This window comes from Mus pahari, chromosome 6 (assembly GCF_900095145.1).
Source record: "Mus pahari chromosome 6, PAHARI_EIJ_v1.1, whole genome shotgun sequence".
NCBI classification, from domain to species: Eukaryota; Metazoa; Chordata; class Mammalia; order Rodentia; family Muridae; genus Mus; species Mus pahari.
In genome coordinates this window covers 55,881,222-55,895,778 of record NC_034595.1, presented here as the reverse complement: position 1 = coordinate 55,895,778, position 14,557 = coordinate 55,881,222, and the positions used below count along the sequence as shown (strand labels likewise).

Genomic DNA, 14,557 nt, shown 5'->3' with positions numbered 1-14,557 from the left:
GGAACTCACTCTGTAGATCAGACTGGCCTCGAACTCAGAAATCCACCTGCCTCTGCCTCCCGAGTGCTGGGATTAAAGGCATGTGCCACCACGCCTGGCCCTTTACTTTCTTTTCAATTTAGCATTTCATTGCAGTTTAACTCTATTTGAATATATATGGGACATTTTAAAAAATGAGATATCCCTTTAACTGTTGCTCTTTTTTTTTTTTAGGAAGATGGATGTGTTTTTATCTATCTATCTATCTATCTATCTATCTATCTATCTATCTATCTATCTATCTTCCTCAAGATAGGACAGGTCTCACTATGTCATTGTGGCTATCCTAGAACTCATGTGTAGACCAGTTTGGACTTGAATTCATAAAGATCCTTCTGCCTCTGCCTCCAAGTGCTGGGATTAAAGGCGTGTGCCACAACAGGCCTATTTTAGTTTTTAGCAACTTAATACATGTATAAAATGAATTCTTGCTATTTTCCCAACTCTCTCTTATTCCCCAAACCCCGGTATCCCAGCTTTTCCCTACTTGTCCTCTTCCAGATACATGACTTATGGTTTTGTTGTATGAGTCATTAAGGAGAAAAAAGTTCAAATTTATCATATAAATATTCAATATATTTTAATACATCAGTTTTAACATGCTTTCATGTATTATTTTACATGATTAAATAAACTTAACATTTATTTAAACTTAAGCCTATCTCCTTTTTCTGAAGCTATTTTATTTAGTTAAAAAAATTTTGCTGGACATAGTGGTTCATGACTGTAGTAGCACTTCAGAAATGAAATCTGGGGCAGGAGAATGTCTATATATTTAAGACCAGTGTGGGACCCCGTCTCACTATATAAATATGTAAATAAAAGGAGATGCCAATATTTTTCAAATATCCATGGAAAGAATTTAGAAACTAATTTGACCAATGTTCTGAAGACCCAGAATCCTCTTTATCTGAGCTTCAGATTTCTGTTTCTAAAAGGTAGTGACATCATCTGCTGGTACCGTGGTATTTGGGTTTTATTGCTCTACCTGATGTAAACCACTAACATTTAGTTCTTGGTTATTCCTTCAAAATGGTTGAAGAAAAGGCAACTAAGATTATTATTAATATTCTAGAAAGGATCCATATCTGAGTTAAAGGCTAGACTATAGGATCTAAGTTTTTAACAAATGCTGTTGTTAGTGGGATTAAATATATCAAACTATTTGTAACATAGAGGAGTCAACCATAAGTTCTCTCTCACCTACATTGCTTTTGATGTTCTTTGCTAAGATGGGAGACATTGGGTAGTAGTTTTAAATTTTTATTTATTTCTCGTTTTAGGTAGTGAATGCATACCATCTTCGAGTAAGAAGAAAAAACCCAGTGACCGGCAACTATGTGAAAATGAGCTTACAGCTTTACCTGGTAGACAGTCGGAGCTATCTTCTGGACTTTAAAAGCATCGATGGTAAGGAGGCCAGCAGGAACGCGTCCTGAGAAGTAAAACCTGGCACAATGTGACCTAGTGTTAAGATCATCACAAAGACATAGTGGGTGGGTCCTCCACTGTTAAAGCAGAGCTAAACGAAATTTAAGTAAACCAAACCTATGGTTTTAGCAGGCAATAAATTGCCAAGGATGTAAGGAATTTTCAGATGTATGCATATTCCCTTTCATTTCCTTATAAATGCTGCATCTTCTAAATCATGAGCATCACAGTCCTTCCTCAGCTCCTTGCTCAGATCGGTTACTTCCCTCTCTCCTGCAGCATCTTCCCAGGGGAGGACGTGGGTAAGCACTGGCTCACTCGGCTGTTGCTATGTTTACTGTTCTTTGGTCGTTTCAGATGAGGTGGTTGAGCAGAGGTCTGGTTCTTCAACACCCCAGCGCTCCTGTTCTGCTGCGGGCCTCCACAGAGCACGGTCAAGCTTTGATTCCAGCACAGCTGAGAACCATTCCCTTTCTGGCTCTCTCACTGGTTCTTTGACTGGCAGCACTTTGTCCTCGGCTTCCCCGCGCCTGGGCAGTCACACCATGGATTTTTTTGAAATGTGCGCCAGTCTTATCACTGCTTTAGCTCGTTGATAATCCACCCCTGGTCTGTCTTTCTGTCACCGCACTGTGAAATCACATACACTCTTTAAATTATTATCTCACTCTCGGTATTACATGCTCTGCAATAGAAGTTGGTGTGAACATTCCCAGGTGACATGCAGTGTTATTGAAATCACCGAAAACACAGAAATCCGGCATTCTGTTTATTCTTAGAACTCTGTAACTCTACTGTGCCTATGACAAGTTTGCATAGGTAGTAATGGACGAGTGCTGGTGGCGTTTGTTAACTTACACCTGTGAATTCACTACAGATGACAAGCACACCTCACTGATGAACCAGCTGAGGTAGGGGTGGTTCGGTGGGCCTCCTTCCTTCATGTTTAGTGTACGTAAATCCAGTTCACCTCCTAAACTTCAGCCATCTGGGCACTCTTGCACAAGATGATCAAGATATAGAATAACTGTTAGGGAAATATTATTTCAATGTAGAAATCTGAAAATCCTGTCTCCCTAAATATTAGAAACCAAAGTCTTTTAAATTCTTTCTGCAAGTACTGCCTAGTATTAGCCATTAAGATCGTGTTTCTGATAATAGGAGTCTAGTCTCCCAGCTTCCTGACATTTGTGCAAGACCCCTAGTTAAATCCCACCACCACCAAGCAATACAAAACCATGCAAAATTAGTACACAGTTCAATGAGACAAGCAAAATACCAATAGTCTCTTAAAAGAAAATTCTACTCTATGATCTTGTTTTGTGTTAATGAGACTGGGGTAGCTGAGGGGTGGGCTGGTAGTCATGGCCCTCTGGGGTCTTTGCTAATTCCCTTAACATTTGTTATTGATGCCACCTCCTCCCTCCGTCTTCCTCAGGAGCCTCTGTTTTGCTCATTGCTTTTCCTTCTCATTAATCCTTTAGTTCAAAATTTTGCTTTGGCCATCGCGTCTTCGTACGCTTCCAAAGCTTGATCTGCTGTGACCTTCACTGTTGAACCTGATTGGACAGGGAAGCCTTAAATATTTAAAAGTATATTCTCCTGGAATAAGTATATGTGTTGTTTACATATATATACATATGTATTGACACATCAGTGCTTTTAATCAAAAAAAAAAAAAACCAAACTTTTTTGTGCAAGTTTTTTTTTTTTTTAATTTAAGATGAAAAAAACACTATATTACAGGATAGATAAAGTTAATTGATTTTATGTTGTTTTGGTAAAAGTATTTTAAATTATGTGTAATTTATCTAATAATTATTTATTCATTTATTGTATTTATGTTGTAATTTAAAAAAATCATTGATCTGATTCACCCTAGAAAATATTAAGCTCTTGAAAAAACAAAAAACAAAAAGCAACATTGCCTTGACAGGTTTCTCTTCACCAAAAGTAGTATATTTTCTACTTACCAAGAAGCAGATGAGACTGTTAGACCAGGTTTCTCATGCGATTCCAGAAGACAAGTTTGTCTATCTTTAAATAGCTTTTTGAATCAGGAATTTGCATCATATCATGTCAGATAACTTTGTAGTTCTTTTAAAAAGATGGTCAATATTTATCACTCCAACTTCTCAATAGTAAAATAAAAGAATCTTTGCCCACTGATTGAGAAGGAGGGTGTACAATTTAAGGTACCTTAAGTTAAATCTTTGAAAGATTGCCATCTTGTGGCAGTAGATGGTAATTTGAGTAGTTATTTTAATACCAAACTTAGTCCTGGTTTGTCTAATGTGTTTTATGAATGTGGCATAATTTTGACTTCTCTAAATGTGTATGTATCCTTGTTTGTGGGGTAGGGAGAGACCACCTTATAATGTTTGCCTAATTATGGCATGGAAGACCTTGAAATAAGGAGCTGTTTGGATTCCTTACCTCTAATAACAGCATCCACAACAGTTATAAAGGCAGGAGGGTGCAGAAGGCTTTTAGTCTAGTGAATTTAAATGACTTTATATGAATGATTATGATGCTATTCAAGAACTAAAAGTTATTTACTATTGTCTTATTCATTCCAGTATTATAAATACCCAGTTGACAGTTACCTGTGAATTTCAGGAGAACTGAAGGTCATTTTGTTTCTTTTAGCATTTTAAGACATTTAATGAATCTAGGTGATAGAGAAAGCTTGTTTTTAGAGAGAATTCGGTGACTCATCTCGAAAAGCAAAGGCTGGAGTTTTGTCACAGCATAGGGGTTTGCTGCTCTTGGCAATAGAGAAGGAAAGAATTCCTTGCAAATGTACAGTTCCTACCTTTCAGTCGATGCTATGGGTATGGTAGATACTGAGTTTAGAACAGTCTATCCTCTTGGATCCTAGGGAGAATAACTGTTATAGATGTGGGCCTTATTTATGTCTCACAAACGGAGTCCATCTGTTTCCAAAATAGTATTTCCTAAAACATAGAAATCCCACAGAATAAGTTTGGAATACATTGCACCTTGCAGAGGACAGTGACTATGAACACGAAAGACTTGCAGTCTTTCAGAAACAGAACAAACCACATAACTGCAAAACCCTACTTTGCCCAAATGAGTTTACTCTTTTAAAACGTTTGCTGAGCCTGGTTGCTTACCTGTAATATGACTAGGGAGTATGAGGCAGGAAGATACGTGGGGGCCTAAGGACTAGATAGATAGCAAGACCTTGTTTCAAATTAGAAAGATAAAGAAACCTTAGCACCCCATAAGAAAATATGAGAAATGATTGTCTGTGAGCGCCACAGTGTGGTCGTTAGTGACAGTGAGTAACATCTCTTCCCCAGAGCCTGATGCTAATTCAGAACTGCTCCATTGACCATGCACATAGGTTCATCCTGAGTCTGGGGCTTGTACTACATGCTGGTTTTTCTAATCATATGATGCTTTTTAGGTAGAACATCTATTCTTTTTTTTCCCTTAGAGGGTGACTGAAAAGTCATAGACAAGGTTACTTATGGAAAACCAGAAGAGTAAGAGACCAGTGGCTTTCTGTTGTGACTTCATGGAGAGCAAGCCAGATTTATTCATTTTTCAAGGGCCACTGAACGTTTTCTAAGTCCTTTTATTTAAAAAACCAAAATTGAAGCTATCTCAAATTTACAGGGAGAGAGAAAACCAAACCATTCATAGGTTAGGGTTTTGTTTTGATCAAGAACTCTTGTAAAGGCCCTTGCAACATCTGGTTATCTGCAGATAGAAGCTAGGAGCCTAATCTAAGCAGAAACATTAAGACCTTCTGTGCTAGCGAACTGGGTATATGTAGCACAGTAATTCTCTACTTTATGCAAGTAGGTGTTCAAGGATATTTACTTAATTCTGAATCTACTCTTTCCTTAGGTAGTTTGTACTCAGGGAACACAAATTTAATACTTGAGATGAAATGAAACATAATTTGAAAAATAATCATAAACAACTGAATCAGATTTTTATATACTGCTTCATCTGTAGTCTCTCCTAACATGTAAGCATGCTTAGTTAATGTGGGCCCCACACTGATGTTTATAAGACTTAACAGCCTGGAACATACCTACCACAGACACCACAGATCTGCCTGGTCGCTCCCAGGGTGAGGTCTCATATGTAAATGTGAGACTGCACGTTAGCCTCCTCTGCTTTGTGTTTGGTTCGGTCTGACAAGCTGGCTGTCCTTCAGTCCCCTGGGGCTTAAGTAGGGATTATGGCTTAGTAGTTCTTGGCAACTCTGTTGAAAACTCTGGATGAAGGCTATGTGTATAGTAAGTGTGATCTTGGACTTGGCCTCAATTTAAAATCCTAAATGAAAGGGATGGATGCAGAGCTATCGTCCCTGCGAGCTCTGGAGTGTCCTGCCTTGTTACTTCTTCAGAGCATGAGTGTGAGTGTTCACATTTGATGTGTTTGTTTGCTAGCATGAGTGTTCTTTTTTTTTTTAGTCCGAGGCATTTCAAAGGTATACTAAACCATAACTACTTGGACTACTGGAATGCAAAACTGAAAACCTGGCGTGGATTTAGCATTCATTAGAAGATGACTACTAGGTAGAAGTGGCGGGGCCGATGCATTTCCAGGTCTGCTAGTGCCCCCTTGCAGTACCCAGTCCAGTAAGCAGGCTCTCTGCAGTTGATCATCTTCTGGGCTGAACAGAAAGAGTTTATGAAACATCTGATAGTCGAGTAATAAAAATAAATACTGGCGTGTTGTTTGTAAGTCCTGGTATGACATATAGTAGTTATAACTGAATGTAGTTAGTCTAATTATAAAAGCTAGTTGATTGCACTAACTAAATGTAATTTCGTGAAATATTTATGATTATATTGATTTTATTATAAGTATTTATAAGTTATTGAGGGTGCTTAAAATCCAGAAAAATCTCTAGGACATATTTTTTTTTTTCTGAAATTGTATTTATGATTTTGGTGTAGGGAGTTTTATACTGGCGATTCAACCCAGGCTTCACATGTAAGAAGCAAGTGCTTAACTTCAATCTAAATCCCCTGGCCCTATTTACATGATTCTTAAAGTACAGTCTCTCTTTGTAGAGGGAAATTAGCCCTAGTCCTATCTGAATGATCACAGTTTGTGACTCTTAGCTGAATTAGGTTTATCTAAATTTCATTTTGGCAATTTTTTATTTTGTGCATAAACGAGATGACACTGGTTTTTTTTTTTTGCGGGGGGGGGGGGAGGAATGACACTGTTTTTATACAGTGTGTGTCTCTCTGAGCTACCTAATCACTATTGGCTTGATAGACATTCACCAAGCCTTTTTAAACTTGGAAATGTAACTTAAGTTAATGAGCTTTTAAGTCATGCATATATGCATGTGTATATATACATATGTATTATGCAAACAAGTTAGCAGCGGCAGCTTTATCAGCCTTTCCTTGAATATTTATGATGCAGTTGATGCTACTAAACAGTAATAGCATGAGGAGTAGGTCCACAGTCTAGACTGGATTGAGCTTTGATTAAACTTCTTCAGCCATAGCCTGTTCAGAATCAGGTCCCACCCAGAAGGTTATCAGACCGCCGGCCTGTATTTTGTGAGCCAATAATAATGTTTACGCCAGCCTTGCATAGCAGTGCTAGGTGTGACCGCGTGCGACTTTTAGTAACTTTTAGCTTATGGCTAAAAGCAGTTCAAGTTTTATAGAGGTAATTCATGATTATTTGAACAAGCAGGGTGGGTAAATTCAAGAATATTTAAAGTGCAATTAAGGAAATTCTAGGGTATAATATTCTTTCCAGTTTTAAAAAAAAAAAAATAGTTAAGCATTTTTAGAATGTCCTAGAATGAAAAAAAATTTTTGGACAGACTTTTTAAAAAATAAGGTTTTTACAGCAATTTTTTTTTTTTTAATTCAAGGTTTGCTACTTTGTGTTCATTTAAATTTTCAAAGAGAACCGAAGCCTCCAAGGAAAGAATTGCATTGTTATTTTCCTCCTGCTAGTCTGAATGTGCATTTTCACAGCTAAAAGTCACTTGTAAATAAGGTTTGTTACCACACTTGAAGCCCATTTTTTTTTAAACGGAGAACATTTTCCCAGAATCAAAGAGACATTAGACCCATTGTCTACACACACAAAAAAAGAGTACCTGGTGCCTTCTCAAATAACTGCAGAGTCAAAGTGAACGTGTTCAAAGTCTGCCCCCCCAACCCCCTCTCCCGTTCCTTGGGTTTTCTGTGACCTGTCCCTCCCACAGACGGTCACAGGGTTTGCTCTGCCCTTTCAGTTCCACTCGAATAAACCTCACAGCATCACCAGTGATGTTCTTCACTGAATACGTTTTCTCTTTCATTTATTTCACTTTTTAAAGCCACCTGGGAAAATATTTGGCTGCCTTCTTATGCTTTTAAAATGAATGCAATTACTAGCAGTCTTTATATTTTAAAGTTTATAAAGGAAAGAAATTCAAAGCTAAGGACTGGTTCTAATTGGATCTAATTCCCTGTTTGTTACTATAGCAGCACAAGTTATGTAACCTTGTGTAGTTTTCTCTTGTACAAAATGTGGATAATAACCTACCTCACAGATGTGTGTGAGAAGCTGTTTCAAAGCCCCTAAGTAGGGGTTTAGAGTCCCATCTTCAATGTCAATCTTTCCTTTTTTAACTAGACACCTTTGATAATGGTAGAATGAGTATCTTGTTTTTAGATGTCATATGTAATAAGGGCATAGTGCTGAGAATGTTTAAGACACAGTTTCACAAATCATAGTGTTCTTACTGTAAGACACTTAAAATTTTCTTGAAAACCTCAAATGTTTAAATATCAAATCTGTCTTTTGTTTCAATAAATATTGTTATTCAAAATGTTGTCTGAAGCTGCCTTAATGTACCAAAATACAATTGTCAAAACTGTTCACAACTACTCATGGTTGTACTGTTTTGAGTGTTCATTTTGAAGTTGTTATGAACTATGACCTTGAAGGATAGTATTTTGATATTATTTTGGTAGGAATGGTTGTGTTTTTTGTTTTTGTTTTTTTTTTTTACATCATGTTTAACTGTTATATAGTGATTTTTTTAGTGTAAAAAATAAGACTGAACGTTGGCAGATACTAGGTTGTATCCATGATCATAATGTAGTGTATTACTGAATAGTAATAATTTGATTTGCTTTTCAGGGGCACCATGCATTCGTTCTTAGCCTATAAGATAGTCCCATAATATATGACACAGTGCCAGAGTACATCTGTCTCTATTTAAAAACACCGTTAAATTATTGAAATTGGGATTACTTTTTATAATCAGTTTCAGAACAGAAACCAGAAGACTCACAGTGATTTTATTTAAGTAACTATAGATTATAATTTTAGTTTTATTTGTTACACATTCTTGTGAGTTCAATGATCGGTGAAAAGGATTCATCTTCAGTAACCATATAGAAAAGATTAGTGAGTTGCATAGCATTTCCTATGTGAGGTTCTCTCTGATTAATGTTTGCACTCGTATGGAACTCCTTGGCAACAAACACAAGAGGAACGTGGCCTGTCTAATTGCGCGTCTGCATTTTCCACAAAATCAAATTAAAGTCTAGTTAATTTGAAAGCTATTTTTGTTTCTATAAGTAATTAGGCTAATATTCTGTGTTCCAGTTAAGAGAAAGCTGTTTTAGAAAGAAATTGCCTGGGACTCGTTGACTATTTCACACCATCATTGCTCACATTGTCTTTGTTACTGTACACTATAGTTTTTTCATATATATATATGTCGCTGGTGTTTTACCTGTATGTGTGTCTGTGTGAGGGTGTCAGAGCCCTGGAACTGGTAGAGTAACAGATGCACGTGAGCTGCCATGTGGGTGCTGGGACTTTAACCTGGGATCTCTGGAAGAGCAGCCAGCGCTCTTAACCACTGAGCCATCTCTCCAGCCCCCACACTTTATAGTTTTTTACCTGAGCCATGTCTGGGTATTCCATTTTTATACCAAACTGCCACAATTTTCAGGACTTAGCACAGTTTTATTATTTTACTCTTTGGAAGTGCCATGGGCATACTTGGGTTCTCTCAGGTGACTAAACACAAATCCACTACTATTAATTTGTTGTTGTTATTATTCGCATTATTTTTCCTCCTCTTGGTCTTCCTTCCCTATACCCCCTCTTCTCTCCTTCCCACTTCTTCTCCACCTCTGTTTCGTTTTGTTTTGTTTGTTTGTTTTTTGGGACAGGATCTCATGTAACTGACCTTCCCTTGGACTTGGTGTGAAGTCGAGAGTGACCTGAGGCTTCTGATTCTCCCGTGTCTACCTCCCAAGCGTGGGGATTCGAGGCATGCACCACCGTTCTCATGTTATGCTGTGGTGGATATTAAACCTAGAGTCTCATACGTGCAAGGTAAGGAGTCTGTCACCTAAGTGACGTCCTCAGCCCCTCGGTTTACTTTAAACTACAAATACTTCGTTGATATATTAATTGTACATAATGATGGGTTCGAAGTTATTTTTATGTAAGTGTAATGTGCTTTGACCATGTTTCCTCTTACTCTTCCTGTCTCCCTCTTCCTGCTGGTTTTTGTTGTTGTTGTTGTTGTTTTTCTTCATTCCTTTAGACAGGTTTGCTTTTACTTTCAAGGCATATGCATTTATATACTCACACACATATAATTTTATGTGTCTTTGTAAAATCCAGAATCCATGTGAGGAAACTTGATAGCTGTCCATGTCTGACTTATTTTGCTTAATATGATGCCTCGTTGTAGCCATTTTTCCTGAAAATAGCATAGTTTTGTTCTTACAGGCTCATGTGTATGTGTCTGTGCCCTGTGTGTGCCATGTGTCTTTAGGGGTCTATTGAAGCTGGAGAAAGACTTCTGACCCCAAGTGCTTCAGTTCCAGATGATTTGGGGCCCAAGGGTGCTGGGACAGAACCTGGGTTCTCTGGAAGAGCAAGTACTCTGACCATGGAGCCATTTTTCCATATCCAGTAATCTAGCTCTTTTTGGCTGAATAAAACCGCACTCACATCACACATCACATTTTCTTTACATTCAATTCTTGACTGACAGGTATTCTGAGTAGGGCTGCCTAAACATGGATGGCAAGCACCTCTGTGGGGTGTTGACTTAGCATCTGTCAGGATTGTATGTATATCCAGGAGTCAGAGCTGGATCATCTCATATTCCTTTTTTAGGTTTTTCTAGGAATCTTCTTACTGATTTCTGTAGTGGCTGCATCGGATGTACATTTCTATCACACTGGGCAGGGTTCTCCTCCCTGCATTCCATACACGTTCCCTAGCATTTGTTGCTAGTTCTTTTCTTAATAGTAGCAGTTCTCCGTATCATTGTGCTTCAATTCACACTCTCCTAACCGCTAAAGATGTTAAGCCTCTTAAAAATGTTTATTGACCATTTATACTTTATGGATTGAGAAGTGTTTGTCCATTTAATTAGCCCATTTGCACTGTTCAGAATGGGGATATTTAGTTTTTTAGTTCTTTATACAGTCCAGATAGTATCCTTCGTCAGATTTATTGAGGCAGTTTCCCCATCAGTGAGCTATCTTTACTTGATTGTTCCTTTTGTTGTGCAGAAGGGTTTTGTTTTGCTTTCCTTCCTTCCTTCCTTCCTTCCTTCCTTCCTTCCTTCCTTCCTTCCTTCCTTCCTTCCCTCCCTCTTTTCTCTTCTCTTCTCTTCTCTTCTCTTCTCTTCTCTTCTCTTCTCTTCTCTTCTCTTCTCTTCTTTCTTTCTTTCTTTCTTTCTTTCTTTCTTTCTTTCTTTCTTTCTTTCTTTCTTTCTTTCTTTCTTTCTTTCTTTCTTTCTTTCTTTCTTTCTTTCTTTCTTTTTTTCATTTACCCATTCCCTTCTCTGACTCCAAACTCTCTTTTGTATCCCTCCCTGCTCTCTTTAAATTCATGGCTTCTTTTCATGAATCCATATTGTATACGTGTGTGTGTGTGTGTGTGTGTGTGTGTGTGTGTGTGTGTGTCTATTCTTAAATACATAAATACAACCACCTCAGCCAGAATAATGTTACTTCTTGTATATATTTTCGGGGCTGACGTTTGGTTTGAGATGACCAGTTGGTGTGCTCTTCCCTGGGGACATTTCTCCCACTTTTCTCAATCCTTGCTTGCTTGTAGTTCTTTATGTAGGACTGAGGCTTCCCGACCCTGACTTCTGTTCACATTAGCATGTCTATTGTTCCCCTTGTGTAGCTCCTGTTGATGAGACTTTATGGTTGTAGCTTCTGATGTTCCTAGATGACACAATCTCAGGGCAAACTCCTCATCCCTTTGGCTCTTGGAATCTTTCCATCTTTTTCTCAGTGTGTTGTGGGCATCTTAGAATCAGGAGTTGTATTGTTGATGTATCCATTTTAGGACCAGGTTCTATAACTGCCTTTTGGTTGGGTGTGGTTTTCTGTAACGGTCTCCATCTGTTATGAAGAATAATTTCCTTGATGAGGAGTGTGCTCTACTTTTATGTGTGGGTATGAGGACAAATATTTAGACATTAGGTAGTATGCTGGTCTAGTAGAGTGATTGTAGCTTCTCCAGGATCCATGATTTCACTAGTCCTGGGAAGTGGGCTACTTTTCCAGTACCAGTACTAGATCTTAAGTTCAATTAGAGAACTGTTGGTTACTATCAAGGTGTGTGTACCACTACTGTACCCTTAGGATTATTGCTCCATGCAGGTAGTTGTTGGGCTTCATAGGCATGATTGCTAGGTGGGCCTGTTGTTGCTTCCTTGCTTTGGAAGCGTTCATGGTGTCTTCTGATACCATAAAAGCTAGTCCTCGGGGAGGGGGCTTTCGGGTCAGTTCTAGCTCAGGAGCTGCTCAGTTTAAGTGCATGGCATCTTCAACAAATAGGGACTTACTGTCTACTACCTTTGTGGGGCTACCAATGGCAGTAGCAATAGCCTATAGTTTTGTAAAGGAAGGCTGTGCAGATGTTTTTGGTTTCCTGTAACTCTATTTGTCAATTGGTAGTTTTATTGAGTCATGGGAGTCCTTTTCAGAAAGATGTTGCCTGGGCCTTTATCATAAACCTGTTTTTTTCTCAGTTTCAGATTCTGGGTCCTATATTAAGGTGCTTGATCATTTTTGAATTGGTTTCTATACAGAGTGAGACAGATGGATTAATTCTCATTCTCTTGCTTATACATATCCAACTTTTTATAGTACTATTTGTTGAAGAAGTGGCCTTTGCTCCAAACTGTTTTTGACATCCTTGTCAAAATCAGATACATTAAAAATATGAATTCTGGCAATCCATGCACATGGCAAATATTTTAGTCTCCTGGTGTCTTTTCTAATTTTTCCTTTGGTGTTTAATTTTTCATTTTAAAGTTCTTTTATTTCTTTTGTTAGCTTTTCCTCCAATATATTTTGCTTTTTAAAAAAGACTCTTTATGTGCATTGATGTTTTCCTTGCATGTATGTCTGTGTGAGGGTGTTAGATCCACTGGAATTGGAGTTATAGATAGCTGTGAGCTGCCACGTGGGTGTTTTGGAAGAGCAGCCAGTACTCTTAACTGCTGAGGTCTCTCTAGTCCATATTTTGCTTATATGTATATGTATATATGTAGCTCTAGTAAATAAAATTATTTCCTTGATTTCTTTCTCAGAGTGCTTATTATTGATATATAAGAAGGTTATTGATTTTATATTCTAGTACTTTGCTGAGAGTATTTATCAGTAGTAAGAGGTTTCGGTGATCTGTTTAGGCTTTTTTATATTTTACGATTGCTATTTATTCAGTATGTGTGAGAGTTGTGGTGATCTGTTTAGGCTTTTTCATATTTTACGCTAACTATTTATTCAGTATGTGTGAGAGTTGCATGGTTGCCACCATGCTCCCATGTGCTTCTTCCATAGTGCTCTGACATGGATGTCAGAAGACAGCTTTCTGGTGTGGGTTCTCCCCTTCCATCATGCGGGTTCTGGCAGTTGAACTCAGGATGTCAGTCTTGGTACAAGTGTCCTCATCCTCTGAGCATCTCAGAGTCTTTTAAGCATAAGGCCATGCCATCTACGAAGTAGGATGCTTTGACTCTTCCTTCCCGAGTCGTATACGTTTCATTTCTTTCTCTTGCCTTATTGCTCTGGCTAAGATTTTGAAAACTAAATTAAATAATAGTCACAAAAGTAGCCCTCTTGTGATCCTGACTTAGAGAAAATGCTTTTTTTTTTTTAATCTAGTATAATATTGGCTATAGGTTTGATGTATCTATTCTTTATTGTTTTGAGATATGTTCTACCTATTCCTAGTTTCTTCAGAGTTTTGCATGTAGATGATGTTGAGGTTGGCAAATCCTCCACTGATTGACCATATGGTTTTTGTCCTTAATTCTTATTTATATGATAATGTATTACACTTGCTGATCTGCATACTTTATGAACAGTGGAATTAAATCAATTTCATCATGGTGAATTATCTTTTTTATATGTGCTGATTTTAGTTTGTCAATATTTTATTGAAAAATTTGCATTTACTTTCATTAAGGAGATTGGCCTATAATTATTTTGTTATGTCTTTATGTGGTTTTGGTATCAGGCTAATACTGGCTGCATAAAATGGGTTTGGTACCATTCTGCTCGCCAGAATGCCTTGAGGAGCACATGCATCCTTTAAAAGCTAGTAAGTCCAGTAAGGAATCCTTCGGGCCTGTTTGTGGTTGTTGTTTGTTTTTGGTTTTGTTGTTGTTTTATATGAGATACTATTATCATTTTAGCCTCACTGCTTGTCATGTATCTGTTTCAGTTGTCGATTCTCCTTGCTTGCCCTATGGTAGCCTGTAGCTGCATGAGATATATCGGTTTCCCCAGATCTTTTGGTATATAAGTTGTAAAAGTATATTCTAATGATCTGAATTTCCTTGGACTCCCATCATGTAAAGTATTAGTTATTGTTGTGGCATTTTCAAACAGAATTTTAGTTAGAGCTGCTCCTGCTCCTCTCATCTTCCTGTCCCCTGTGTTGGTGCTCCTGTCCCTCTCATGTCCCCGTCCCCTGTGTTGGTGCTCCTCCTGCTCCTCTCATCTCCCTGTCCCCTGTGTTGGTGCTCCTCCTGCCCCTCTCATCTCCCCGTCCCCTGTGTTGGTGCTCCTCCTGC

General features: G+C 38.1%; 1 protein-coding gene across 4 annotated transcripts in view; it reads left to right on the top strand.

Annotated features, from left to right (window-relative positions):
* Prkaa2 (protein kinase AMP-activated catalytic subunit alpha 2) overlaps positions 1-8,305 on the top strand; it is a 75,035-nt gene extending 66,730 nt beyond the window's left edge. For all 4 annotated transcript variants that reach the window (XM_021200108.2, XM_029539581.1, XM_029539580.1 and 1 more), the window contains 2 exons: positions 1,323-1,449; positions 1,828-8,305. In XM_021200108.2, coding sequence (XP_021055767.1) covers positions 1,323-1,449; positions 1,828-2,066 — 366 coding nt within the window. In that variant the 3' untranslated portion in view covers positions 2,067-8,305. The remainder of the gene's footprint in view (positions 1-1,322; positions 1,450-1,827) is intronic.
* Positions 8,306-14,557: the final 6,252 nt, after the last annotated feature.